Below are 14,709 nucleotides of genomic sequence, written 5' to 3'. Positions count from 1 at the left end.
TCTCTGTTGTAGATGTAGCAGTGGTCAGAATTCTGAGCCCCGTATAACCCCGCCCACACCTCTGATTGGCAGATTCCCGTGTACATTGTCAGCAAGCTGCCAATCAGTGGTGGGGGTGGGATTATACAGATTACCTGACTCGTCTGAACATGAGACCGATTCAGGCAATGATAATCTCCTGCTGATAAAACATTGATTGTTTTGAAACTACAGGAAACAGCCTAATAAGTAATACATCCTTGTTATCAGGCTCTATGTCCCTACATCATTCTTCTGTCAGATTAATGTGTGATGTAGCAAATTTTATCCCAATTGCTACATCACACATTATTCTTTATTGGGACACCACATTCTGCTGCATACATTATTTCAGATTAAATAGCAAAAACCTGGATTAACTTTATAGTAAGGTCCTGTTACACTGCATTTATGAGTTTATCAATGGTTCCATCTGAATTTCAGAAATTGGGATTCAGGCAGAACCCTTAATGGGGCCATAGAGCACAATAACACAGAGTTCAGATATTTGTGCCCCTTTTCACTAGTCATGCAAGCTATAGGCAGTATAAGGTGATGGCATTTCGCAGAGTTTCACAGAATATCAGTAACAAATCCTACAAACGTAACTAAATTTTTGGAGAAGTCTTGGATAATTTTCAGAAAAAAATCTTAACTTGTCACATTAACCCTGGTAAAGCAAATTAATTCAGCCAACAATAAAGTGTTAAAATAATGATGCTAATATACATATACTATTGTAAACCAGACAGTTGTAGACATCTTGAAGGGTTATTTCTATTTAAGAACTGTCTGGGGCGAGAATATGTAACCAAGGAACACTAACCAGCAGGAGCCGTGGAATTTGATCTCTTGTCTCTTCACGTTTCCAGTCTACAGAGCCCTAACTTATCAGCCCGTATTTCTTTGCAACATATGCTGACATCAAACAAATAGGAGCTGGAAATAAGCTTGAAGTCAGACATAAAAAAAATAAACTTGCTTTTTTTAAGGCATGATGTCAGATGCAAATGTGATATCTGGGATGACTTACGTGCTGGAGATTGCCTTTCTGTCTAAACCCATATAGAGTATATGTAAATATATGTAGCCAAAAGTGTCGCTTCGGTGATTGCACTTATTTTCCAGCTAGTTATATTTAGACACAATGTTATCTGATTAAAATTCATGTCAGCTTTCTGACTGTGTGTGGAACTATAATTGTCAGCACTGGTACCTGGGCAATAAACTTAGAACAGTTGAAAAAACATATTTTTGTAGTTCAGATGTAGACCACATTGAGTTGATGGTAGTAGTAGTAGTAGTATTAAAGTGAACCAGGTTTGGCCAATAAGAGATATGGCCACCACCTTTCAGTGCTGATATACAGCATTCTATAATGCTGTAAATTTGCCCCTACCTGACCTGTAAGGGTATGTGCACACGCTGTGGATTTTGCTGCGGATCCACAGCGTTTCCGCAGCTGCGGATCCGCAGCGGTTTTCCATGCATTTACAGTACCATGTAATGCTATGGGAAATGAAATCCGCAGTGCACATGCTGCGGAAAAAAACACGCGGAAACGCAGCGGTTTATTTTCCACAGCATGTCAATTCTTTGTGCGGATTCCGCAGCGTTTTTTCACCTGCTCCAATAGGAAACTGCAGGTGAAAAAACGCAATAAATCTGCAGTAAAAACCGCAGCGGTTTTGCAATGTGGATTTATGAAAACCGCTGCTGAAAATTCCGCAATGGAATCCGCAGCATGTGCACATGGCCTAAGACAAGAAAAATAACTTTTATCATACTCACCTGGGGGGTGGTCCGGTCCGATGGGTGTCGCTGGTCTTGGTCCGGCACCTCCCATCTTCTTATGATCCCTGTCCTCCTGCTTGCTTCGTGTGGATAACACGTCCCTTCGTCATCCACAGTCTCCTCAGCACAGCGCTCCTGTGGAGGGCAGAGCACAGTACTGCAGTGCGCAGGGGCATGGGCTCTTTGACCTTACCCGATACCTGCGCACTGCTGTACTTTGCTCTGCCATCAACATGGCAGACAAGTTCGCCTGCGCAGGAGCGCGGTGCTGTGGAGACGCGTCATCTACACGAAGCAAGCAGGAGGGTGGCATCGCAAGAAGAAGGGAGGCACCAGACCAAGAAGAGCGATGCCTATCGGACTGGACCGCCCTGCAGGTGAGAATAATAAAAGTTATTTTTCAGTTCTTCTAGGTTGGGTTAGGGCCAGGTTTTCAGCATTATAGAATGCTGTATATCATCTCTGAAAGGTGATGGCCGCATCTCATATCTGCCAAACCTGGTGACAGGTTCCCTTTATGGGGAAACTATCACCAGAATTTTGCTACCTCATCTGAGAGCAGAATAATGTAAGAAAATAGACCTTGAATCCAGCGATATATCACTTAGTTTACATTGTTGCAGCAGTTCTGACAAAATCAGGTTTTTTTTAGATGAAGCAGAGCTCAAAATGTGACCCCACACACATCATAGTTCTTGTATGTACATAGTCTACTGAGAGTGAGCTGCTTATAACAGGAAGGGGTGGAGTCAGACCAGGGCTCACTAGCACTTTAGTCCAGGCAGTGACAATCTCTTGGTGATAAAGCATTCAATGTATCAAAACAACACAAAGACTAGTAAGTGACACATCACTGAAATCTATGTCTCAGCCTCTACCTCGTGCTGTCCTCAGATTACATAGCAAATATCTGCTGACAATTTCCCTTTAAAGGGTCAAAATATTTTTTGTACATCATGTTAGTAAATAATTATTCATCCGTATCAAAGCCTTTTCAAGAAGAAGAGATCTCTTAATCATTATTATATTTGCCAATATCTTTGTGAACAAGAGGTCCAGGTTCATTTTGGCCTTATCCTCCTTCTGTACCGTAAAGTTGATGTAAAACTAATTATAGAGGACTCACACAATCCACAGTTATTTCACTGTTGATATGCCTCGAAGGATAGTCATGTCATCCTTTGCTCCTTCAAGGAGCGGAAAGAGAAAAAGCACCTCCGGACCTCGATCAGGTGTTGTGATTGTTTCAAGGGAAAGAAGCCCCATTTTTTTTTGTGGTCCGTTTTCCCCTTTGACTTTCTCAAAGCTATGTCATCAAAAAGTAATGCTCAGAATCCACCCCAAGGTTCCAAATGTAAATAACCAACAACATTTGTAGGCGAAAAGCTAGAATGGCTGTCACTGGTTCCATTCATATCCATTTGGGTTGGTATGCAAGGCGTGAAGACAGGTCCCACTGCACATTTGTATAGATCATCAGACACATATTGTAGGGAATATGTGACGCTTGAATAGATTAGTAAAACAAGCTTCTAAACTCATAAGTGCAAATGCTAATTCCGCATAATCTTTAATTAAGCCAAAACAAAATAGAATTCGGGTGGCTCCAGTGAATGAAATGTCATTGAAACTCTCCACTTATTCCAGCAGACTGAGGCGGCACCGGCTGAATTGTACAAGAGAAAGATTTGTTGGGGGTTATGGAAAAAATAGTCACTGAAGATCTTCTAAACAGTCTAGAGAGCAGAGATTTGCGGAAGCATCCGGCTTTCTGAGTAATCTGTTCTGTACAAGCAGAATGTGCTTTTGTCTGTGGAAATGGAAAGCTAAGCAGTCTTTCTAGAAATTAATTTATATATTGCAGACATCTGATCTTTTAGGGGATTTATTGCACTGCTTTATATGGCACATTCTTATCTTTTGCAACACATGGTTCGAGTACTGAGTTTTCCCTTTGGTGGCTATTTTTTTTTCTCCAGAGGATTATATTGCTATTGTATCCTATTACACGTACTGGCACTTTCTGACACTATTACTGAAATATTGTTTTGCTCTGTAGGTGGTGTTTCCGAGAGTTGCCCAGGTCTGTAAGAATGACATGGGAGGCTCTCAAAGGGTGCTCGAGAAACAGTGGACTTCATTTCTTAAAGCTCGATTGAATTGTTCTGTTCCTGGTGATTCCCATTTCTACTTTAACATACTGCAAGCTGTTACTGATGTGATCCATATTAATGGCCGAGATGTTGTGCTTGCTACTTTCTCCACGCCGTATAACAGGTAATGCCTGCTGTTTTAAGCTCTTCTATGAGCTCCGTTGTGAATTCTTCTTCCATAATTGAGTGTGTTTTCTAAGATTCATGGTTTAAAAAAAGAGATTTATGCCAGTAAGATCTAAGCCCCTCTTTCACCTGCTCCTCTCTAAACCCACTTAATTAAAAATGCCTATAGAAATAATAGACTAGTGTTTTGGATGTGCCGCCAATTTTATTTTTGGAGACAGATTTACTACCTTTCCTACTTAAAAGGGGAAAAAAAAGCTTGGTGAGCCAATATTTTGCTATGTTTTTTTTCCTCCACAAAGACAGAAAAAGAAAATATGCATTTTTTTTAAATAAAAGAAAATATATATTCAATACGGTAATATATTATTTGTTTTATTATTATTTAAAATTATGTATTAATATTAAAGGGAACCTGACAGGCCTCCCATGACCTCCAACTCACCAACATTTGTATAGTTCTTGTTAAATACCCTACCTAACCAGCCCTTTATACTGTTTGACACCTAAACAAGTGTAAAAAAAAAAAGTATTTTCATGCATCAATTTTCATATGCTAATTTCCCTTTGACTATTCAATGGGGCGTTTGTTTCCCCAAGTAGTCATCCACTCTGCTTGTTATTACGACCCTGTGGGATTGATAACAATGTTTGCAAGAACCAATGTCATAGCTAACTCTTGCGCATGCGCACGACTTCCTTTACTCATGTTATTGTGCTTCTGAAGCTGGGGTACGCTTCCCGGCTTCAGAGGCGCACTGCACATGTCTTCAAGCAAAGTAGAAGCCTGACATCAATGGAGGAGCCGTAGATCAGGCTTTTTCTCGTCTTCCGGTCATGCACAGTGTGCCTCAGAAGCTGGGAAGCGTACAACTGACTTCAGAGACAGAATGGTGTGGATAAAGAGTTTTGCAGAGAGCTGGCAATGATGCAGCCTTTTCCAAATAATCTGACCATGCTCACAGGAGTGTGTTAACATGTTGAGCGGGATGACTAGTCTGGGGAAACAAATGCCCCATCAACTCGTCAAAGGGAAATTAGCATATGAAAAATGGAGTGTAAGAAGACTTTCTTTACAAGTCTTTAGGTGTCAAACAGTATAAAGGGTTGGTTAGGCAGGGAATTTGACAAGAAATATACAAATGCTGGTGGATTGGAAGACATTGAGGACTTGTCGGGTTTCCTTTCATTGGTCTTTTAAGAATAAATACATACATTTTCCTTTTAAAATTCTTTTTTTTTATTAACACTATGACATGGTCTCAAATTCATAAAAACAGACAACTTGTATGTAAAAGCAGCAACAAACTGAATGTTGTAGAGGCAGGAGACACATTATGCTTCGTAGTATGATAATAGCCACTAATTTTAAGTTGTTGATGGGGTCTGTATTCTTCTAAGTGTTGATTCAGCCTGTGGTGTAAAAATACAACTTAACAGCCATTCAAAGTCCTTCATTGCAGAAAAAAAGAGAGTAAACTGGCTTATTTTTTTTTCTTCAATGGAAATCTTGGGAAACACAAATGCCAAATGATGTAATTTTGATCAAGTCTTAATTGGATGCCTTAGTATTAGGCAGCATTCACTGCAGGCCTAGATTAGTCTCCGTGGCACAGTAGGATTTTTTGTGAATTAACACTAGAAATGTGTTGATAATGTCTACAGGCCAATACTTCAAAATAATAGGCCATAATTCTAGTAGCCCATTACCTGCTGTGCAAACCCCATGGTAAAGACGGTTTCTCAGGCGATTTCTTTCTTTTTAAGATCCCAGTAATTAGGTCTTTTTTAAGACGCCATTGAGGAAAAGACTGCTAACAGGAACTGGACTGGCGCTACATTTGTCTGTTTTGTATGGGATTGCCCTCAGTTGTCAATAGATAAGGGTCAGGAGTTCATAGTTAAGCTTCCTATGACAGTAAGGCTTCTATGCGGCATGGGTTTCAGGCACAAATTGTATGCATAGCTATGGAATGAGTAATAAATTCTGGGAAATGTCACATTGCAGCATCCCTGGATCTGCTGTCTGTGCTTACGACATGGCTGACATTGCCAGCGTGTTTACTGGGAGATTCAAGGAACAGAAATCACCAGATTCCACATGGACGCCTGTTCCAGATGAACGTGTGCCTAAGCCCAGGTAAACCCTTTATATTAATTTATGCGATCTATGGTGATAATAAAGAAAATTCAGATGTGTCCTTCCTTATCTTTCTTCTTGAGATGAGAGGCGGAAAGTGACCAGCTTTTAAAAAAAAAAATAATAATTACACCTTGTCGGAAGAGGTTTAGGCTATATGAGGCAACTCTGTAGCTGTGATGTGAAATGCAGCCTGTTTGGGGTTTTGCTAGTATGTCACAGTAATGTGTTGAATTTGTATAATGAAAAATTGTGGTCCCTAGCCAAATTCATGGAAAGGTAAGGATGGTCACATTTGTATCTTGTGATGTTGGTTTATGACATGTTTGTGTATGTCTTATATAGAAAATTAGATACAGCTCCACTACAATTATTATTATTATTATTTATTATTATTATTCCATGGCGCTTTACATGTGAGGAGGGGTATACATAATAAAAAACAAGTACAGTAATCTTAATCAATACAAGTCACGACTAGTACATGAGGAGAGAGGACCCTGCCCATGAGGGCTTACAATCTACAAGGGATGGGTGAGAATACAGAAGGTGAGGATAGAGCAGGTTGGGCAGTGGTTTGGTTGATTAGTGGTTATTGCAGGTTGTATGCTTGTCTGAAGAGGTAGGTCTTCAGGTTCTTTTTGAAGGTTTCCACGGTAGGCGAGAGTCTGATGTGTTGGGGTAGAGAGTTCCAGAGTATGGGGGATGCACGGGAGAAATCTTGTATACGATTGTGGGAAGAGGAGATAAGAGGGGAGTATAGAAAGAGATCTTGTGAGGATTGGAGGTTGCGTAAATACCAGGAGATGAGGTCGCAGATGTATGGAGGAGACAGGTTGTGGATGGCTTTGTATGCAATGGTTAGGGTTTTGAACTGGAGTCCTTGGGTAATAGGGAGCCAGTGCAGGGATTGACAGAGGGGAGAGGCAGGGGAATAAGTGGATTAGTCGGGCAGCAGAGTTTAGAATAGATTGAAGGGGTGCGAGAGTGTTAGAGGGGAGGTCACAGAGCAGGAGGTTGCAGTAATCAAGGCAGGAAATGATGAGGGCATGGACTAGGGTTTTTGCAGATTCTTGGTTCACTCCACTATAATGATCAGCTTTTAGTCCCAAGCACTCAGCACATTCATGAGTTAAAAGGGAAAAATAGGATACATTGCCAAACATAGCCAGTGGCCAAGTGTGGTGGGGAAAAGCTTTCCTGTCTTGTTGACTAACCTGGACAACCTCTTTACAGCAGATCTGTCACAAGATTTCACAATACACAATAAAAGTATATTCACTTTGAAATTCCATGTCAGGATGGCTTTATAGTAGCCCTCAGCTGTCAATGGATAATAATATAAACGCATATATAACATGATTGAAATATAATATATATATATATATATATATATATATATATATATATATATATATATATATTTATATATTTATAGTCCTGATATTGAGATGAGTCCAGTCCAGTTAGTGATCAGTCTGACAGCTGCAGCTTACACTGAGCAGTGAGAGATCTTGGCAACACTGTCATGCTGATAGTCAGAATAGGTGGGCGGAGATTGAGTTAGATTTCATAAAAGATTATACAACCATTCTAATGTGGATTTTCAAAGTAAATCAACATCCTTGTCAAGTCTAAGATATCTACCTAGCGGTCTATTTAGTTTTTATCGTAAAATCTGTAGACAGATCCCGTAAGCGTCATATGGTAGGAAAAAGATATTGGCTATCAACAACTGTAATTGGCTATAGAGAAGCCAATCAGCGGTCTTATAATAACTTTCTTAGACAGGCCTATGGCACTTACAATTTGCAAAGAACGATTGGTGACACAGTAGAATGGTAATAGATTGGTCTTTCCGGATAAACTGTAAGTGTTCTTGGCAGCACATGTCCTGTTTACGCAGGTTGATATTCTGCTAAGAGTGATTTTTTTTTCTTTCAAGCTTAAAAATCATTTTGCCCAATGAGTGAGTGTGTTACTGGTTCATTGGATGATTGTCAGCCGGTTTACACTGAGCGATTTTTGCGACCCGAGCAGCAACCAGTGTAATTGCACCCTTAGGTACATTCCTAAAAGTTATATGAAAGTGAATTGTTGCTTGTGCAGTTTTCTGAAATAAATACATTTCTGTTTACTTTACAATGTTGTATACTTTAAAATGTTTCACTTTACACTTTATGTCCTAATGTATAAAATAATTGGGATAAAAGAAAGTAATTAATCATAGTTTCTTCTCATCAGGGTATTAGGTCTTTAACCAAAGAAAGCTATATAATAAATATCAAATACCGAATATGTCATCAAAGTTGACATTATGCAACAATTATTTTACAAAAGGCGATGAAAATGTTTACTTTTAAACATAAAATGAAACAATAAAAACGTCGCTATTGACATTTTATCCTAATAAAACTCAAATATGATTGTGTAATATATGATAACGAGCGATCTGTCAGATTTTGACCTCATTAGTACACATTACCCCAAAGGAGTAATTGCATCTTGAAACCCGAGGATTTAATTACAGCCTTGTTTGTGGAATCTTTCTGCTCTATTTGGATATAGTGCAATTTTCTTTGTGCGGTAAACAACTTTTATTGAGGTTGAACTGCGGAAACCAATGTTTGTATGATATCTTATTATGTGCTTTGTGTCATTTCCATATTTTCCATTTCCGTTTCCAGGCCCGGCTGTTGTGCTGGATCAGTAACAGTAGAAAGATATGCCACGTCCAATGACCTGCCAGACGACACTCTTAATTTCATTAAAACTCATCCCCTTATGGACGAGGCCGTGCCCTCTATAGTAAACAAGCCATTGTTTCTGCGGACCATGGTTAGGTAAGCAGTTTCCGGTGTCTAGTAGAGGATAGTGTATGTGATGATGTTAGGAAATGCGTTTCAGGTACTTTGAAGGTCTGTAAACATATCTGCTGTTTTTGGCATTTCTCCAGCACGAAGTGATGAGAGCTCAGGGCAGATGCCACAAATGTCCCAGGGCTGCTTTCAAGATATGAAATGTCATTTCAGCTGTGCTAAAACCAGATGTCAGTGAAGATAGAGATCAGGAGGTCCTTCGTTATTAGATTGCCTCATGAGATTTGATAGTGGTGGGGGGAAACTTTCAATATCACACCACCATATTGGCCAATTTACTTTTTGTGCCATTATGCTCTGTCTCTTGATGAGATTTACAGATTATTTAATTAATTCACTGTTTTATATAAATCCTCTAAGACTCGTGAAACAGCTGCACAAAAACACCATGGCCGGGATGTAGAAACATGGGTTTGAATATACAGTTCACTGAAATAGTTTTACTTTAGCTTAACTTTTTTTTTTAACTCAGGCTTTTATGACTTTGCAGAAAAAATGGTGAAAAGTCCAGTTTATGTTGTTATTTAGGAGTTATTGTCATTAATCGGAACTCCAAATTATGCTACTCAAGCTACCGTCAATATTTTTCTAGTACAAAAACAGTATGTTAAACCATTTCATAATTTTAAAAAAAGTTTATTTCAATTTGTTTAGGTATCGCTTAACAAAAATTGCAGTTGACACTGCCGCGGGCCCATACCACAATCACACAGTGGTGTTTCTGGGATCGGAGAGGGGCGTTGTGCTCAAATTCTTGGCAAGGACCGGATACAGTGGCTTCCTTAGCGACAGTCTCTTTTTGGAAGAGATGAATGTGTATAATGTTGAAAAGTATGTATTTTTCTTAGTATGTATATAAGGTTACTTATTGTACTATGATGTTGGCCTTATGTGTTAGATTAATATCAGCTGAACCAGTATGGACAGGAAAGCCAACCATTTATTGTGTATAGGGTAAGTAAACTCTCCCAACAGCAGATTTTGTAGGAAGACGGGGAGACACCAAGCGCAATAGAAACTTATCTGGTGAAGAAATGTCTAGGTGAGAGGTATAGGAATTGCTCCCATTTAGGGATTGTTTAACCCACAACTGAGGAATCTAAGGCCTCTTTCACACTTCTGTTTTTACAATCTGCACAGGATCCGTCAAAATGTTAAAAAGACGGATCCTGCACAGATTGTAAAAAACGGGTGCACTGGGTCCCTTTTTTTGATGGACCCATCGAGGCTATGTGCACCTGCTGTGCATGCGTCTTCACAGCGGTTTTCCGCTGTGAAAACGCATACACAGCACAACCTATGTTAAAAATAATTTAAAAAAATAAAAAATCATGTTATTCTTACCTTCCGGCATCACCCACAGCCTTCTCGATGCTCGTGACACTCGCAATGCTCCTGGTCCCAGTAATTGCTACATCATCTGGGGTCATTGCTGTGATGCATTACTCGGAATGGGACCATCGCGAGCATCACGAGCATCGGGAAGGCAGCGAGGGACGCCGGAAGGTGAGAATATCAAGATTTTTTATTTTTTTTATTGTTTTTAACATTATATCTTTTTACTATTGATGCTGCATAGGCAGCATCAATAGTAAAAAGCGAGAGAGCGAGCGAGAGAGAATTTCCCTGACTGGAAATTCTTCCACGCATTCTCAGTTTCAAAAGACACTATCCGTCGCTGGACTCCTGCATTTGACAGTCAGTGACGGATCCTTAGGCTTCCATTATAGCCAATGAGCGATTTTCCAACGTGCGCAAAAAACGTTCCTCTGTGCATTGTCTCCACCCGACGGACAGCGATTTTACAACAGATCCAGTGCATGACGGATGAAACGGATGGCCATCATCACAATCCGTCGCTAATACAAGTCTATGAGAAAAAAACAGATCCAGCAGAAACATTTGCTGGATCCGTTTTTTTCACAAAACGACGCATTGTGACGAAATAAGAAAGACGGAAGTGTGAAAGAGGCCTAAGTATGATAGCTGCTGCATTAAGGTACCGTCACATTAAGCAACGCTGCAGCGATATAGACAGCAAGCCGATCGCTGCAGCGTTGCTGTTTAGGTCGCTAGGAGATGTCAGACACCGGCAACAGCAGAACGATGCAGGAGCGATCCAGTGACGTACTTATCGTTCTCGCTGGTTGTTCGCTCCAGTTCGCCCCATGAAGAAACATTGCAGGCATCGTTGATCGTTGCTTTTGCTGTAAAACACGACGATACACGCCGATCTGATGACCAAATAAAGTTCTGGACTTCTAGCTCCGACCAGCGATATGACAGCGGGATCCAGATCGCTGCTGCGTGTCAAACACAACGAAATCGCTATCCAGGACGCTGCAACGCACGGATTGTTGTCATTCTCGTTGGAAAGTTGTTTAGTGTGAAGGTACCTTACCTTCAGTTCTGGAGATCCCACAGTGTAGAACAATTACTAGGAGGATAAGAGTATTATTCTTCCCTGCTGTGTTAGATTGAAGAATTCTGGAAGACGTAGTAAGGGATTGCATCATGTAGTTGAGAATAAACCACATGCTCTAATCCATTACTGCTTCCTCTGGAAATTTTGAATATAGCACAGTAGCTCATCCTAATACTCTTATCTTCCTACTTATTGTTCAGCTGATCTTGTAACTTCCATATTAAAACTGATTAAACCGCATTGGGCATCACTTCATTCTATCTTTGACCTGGTTATATTTGCTGCCTTTGCAGGTAGATCAAAAGTTATGGGATACCTGATCTGACAATTAAGGCACATGCTATAAATATTATGTAATATTAATGTATTTTGTGGAGAAACCCACTTATAAGCTCAACCATAAATTTGTTCCGACCTATGGTAAAAAAAGGAAGGATTGAACCACACAAGACTGTTTTTCCAACATGCTGTGAACTCAGGCTAAATCAGCTGAAAACATTTTAATTTTTATCTACTTGTCCAGATACAGAATCAATGTATGCTCAATTCCAATAGTTATGCAAATATGCAGTACAAAAATCTAGCACAATTCATCTTATTTCTTTATATAGGTGTAACTACGAAGGAACGGAGGACAAGAGGATTATTGGGATGCAGCTTGACAAGCATAATAATGCTCTATATGTTGCATTTTCCACCTGTGTGATCTGGGTTCCTCTTTCAAGATGTGAACGTCATATGAAGTGTAAAAAGTATGTGCTTGTTGCGTGTTTCCAGTAGATTTTACACGGCTAGCGTTTTGATGTTCTTCCCTGATTGTACAGAAAGCTCTTTTTGTCATGGGTTAAACGAGATGAACTCCTCATTCTGTGCTCTCTATCCCTTATGTCTAGGACTTGTATTGCTTCCAGAGACCCATACTGTGTTTGGTTGCGAGATGCGGGAACATGTTCACAGCTGTCACCTGGTGCTAAGTAAGTTGACACAAATCACAAGATGTAACTATTCTGGAGATTATGTCAGTAAATGTTTTAATTGGATAAGCAATTGACTTTGTATTGGAGGTCTGACTAGTGTGAAACGTTTGTAATTAAGATAAAAAAATAAAAAACAGAATGCATAACATACTGTACTGGCCCCCTGACACAAAGACACAATGTTTCCATTCTGCAAAATAAGAATTAGCCTAAGAATTTTAACAGTGCTAGTTCTGTAACAAGACGAAGTTGTCCTTGGCAAGGCAGGTGCCTCCATTCCAGCTAGTTGTAATTATATATAAAAAAAATAATAGGACTTTTCATTTCAGGAAACTTCTCGGAGACACCATATATTATCATCTTAGTTACAGTGGAACATACAATCGAAATTAAAGGCCCCAAAAATATTTTGAATTTGTGTTTGCAGATCATCACAGAGAATTTGTTGTACGCAATGTGGGAGTTAGGCCATGTGCACACGTACAGTATTTTTCGTGTTTTTTTCGCGTTTTTTGCTATAAAAATGTGATAAAAACGCAAAAAAGACGCTTACATATGCCTCCTATTATTTACAGTGTATTCCGCATTTCTTGTGCAAATGTTGCATTTTTTTCCGTGAAAAAATCGCATCGCGGAAAAAAAAGCAACATGTTCATTAAATTTGCGGAATTACGGGGATTCCGCACACCTAGGAATGCATTGATCTACTTACTTTCCGCATGTGGCTATGCCCACCATGCGGGAAGTAAGCAGATTATGTGCGGTTGGTACCCAGGGTGGAGGAGAGGAGACTCTCCTCCACGGACTGGGCACCATATAATTGGTAAAAAAAAAAAAGAATTAAAATAAAAAATAGTGATATACTCACCTTTGATGGCCCCCGGAGTCTTCCTGCCTCTCAGCGGTGCATGCTGCAGCTTCCGTTCCTATAGATGGTGTGTGTGAAGGACCTGCGATGACATTGCGGTCTTGTGATTGGTCGCGTGACCGCTCATGTGACCGCTCACGTGACCGCGACGTCATCGAAGGTCCTGCACACATACACCATCTATAGGAACGGACGCCGCTGAGGAGATCGGCTGTCTGCAGGTGAGTATAACCATTTTTTTTAATTTTTTTAATTATTTTTAAACATTCTATCTTTTACTATTGATGCTGCATAGGCAGCATCTATAGTAAAAAGTTGGTCACACTTGTCAAACATTATGTTTGACAAGTGTGACCAACCTGTCAGTCAGTTTTCCAAGCGATGCTACAGATCGCTTGGAAAACTTTAGCATTCTGCAAGCTAATTACGCTTGCAAAATGCTAAAAAAAACAGGAAAAAAACGCAAAAAAAAAATGCGGATTTCTTGCAGAAAATTTCCGGTTTTCTTCAGGAAATTTCTGCAAGAAATCCTGACGTGTGCACATACCCTTACAGTAAAGGATCATATTGAGTTTGGTGCACAGTAGAGGGTCTGATTGTTTTTGGAGATACTTCAGTACCTCCCATATAATGCTGCCTTTAAGATGTGGCCTCAAGAGAATGATGTGATTGATTCTTTTGGCCACACGCATTCGCTAAATTTCCAAAAGTCTGGATCCTCTGGGGCCTGCTTAGCATAGCTGACCATTGACCGTGATCACTATAGGTCACAGTCTTTGGCAGGCATACTTTCAACATCTGTGTGATCATGATCAATTATTCCATTGGGAATTAATGTTCTTCTCGTCATAACCAATGTGGCCCTCACAGAGATTGTAGAATTACATTTATATTATACTGCTGGTACAAAAGCCTTTTAAAGTGCTATCTGCTGCAAATACTTGGAAAGTCTGCGGTGTGAGAGGTAAGAAAGAATAGAAAGAACATTGCAAATAAAAAACAGATGTGAATATTCATAATAACTGCAGCCTATTACATCACAAACCGCCGAAAGCTTAATGATTTCCAGGGGTAAATCATTATTTTGGGTTTGGTTTATTTGGATAGTCATTGTTGTAGTAAGCCATAACCTCCATCCAACGAGAATATTTCTTACTTACAAGTTGAGTTTGTTTACTTGAAGCAAAAATAAGAAGCCACTTTACCCACAGTAAGTCATTTCCATATTGTTTTCATTAACAAAGCAGAATTAGATGCAAACGCTTCTGGGTAGAGAGCTGACATCTGACTAACGTATGGAGTAACTTTCTAAAAATACATGGACATCTG

General features: G+C 39.8%; 1 protein-coding gene across 5 annotated transcripts in view; it reads left to right on the top strand.

Moving 5' to 3' along the window:
* SEMA6A (semaphorin 6A) overlaps positions 1-14,709 on the top strand; it is a 282,441-nt gene that overhangs the window by 137,873 nt on the left and 129,859 nt on the right. For all 5 annotated transcript variants that reach the window (XM_077290764.1, XM_077290757.1, XM_077290749.1 and 2 more), the window contains exons 10-15: positions 3,872-4,089; positions 6,100-6,231; positions 8,919-9,074; positions 9,765-9,941; positions 12,147-12,287; positions 12,429-12,509. In XM_077290764.1, coding sequence (XP_077146879.1) covers positions 3,872-4,089; positions 6,100-6,231; positions 8,919-9,074; positions 9,765-9,941; positions 12,147-12,287; positions 12,429-12,509 — 905 coding nt within the window. The remainder of the gene's footprint in view (positions 1-3,871; positions 4,090-6,099; positions 6,232-8,918; positions 9,075-9,764; positions 9,942-12,146; positions 12,288-12,428; positions 12,510-14,709) is intronic.

Source organism: Ranitomeya variabilis, chromosome 1 (genome assembly GCF_051348905.1).
Source record: "Ranitomeya variabilis isolate aRanVar5 chromosome 1, aRanVar5.hap1, whole genome shotgun sequence".
Taxonomy (NCBI): domain Eukaryota; kingdom Metazoa; phylum Chordata; class Amphibia; order Anura; family Dendrobatidae; genus Ranitomeya; species Ranitomeya variabilis.
Note: the sequence above shows the minus strand (reverse complement) of the source record. Positions and strands in the feature narration are given on the sequence as shown.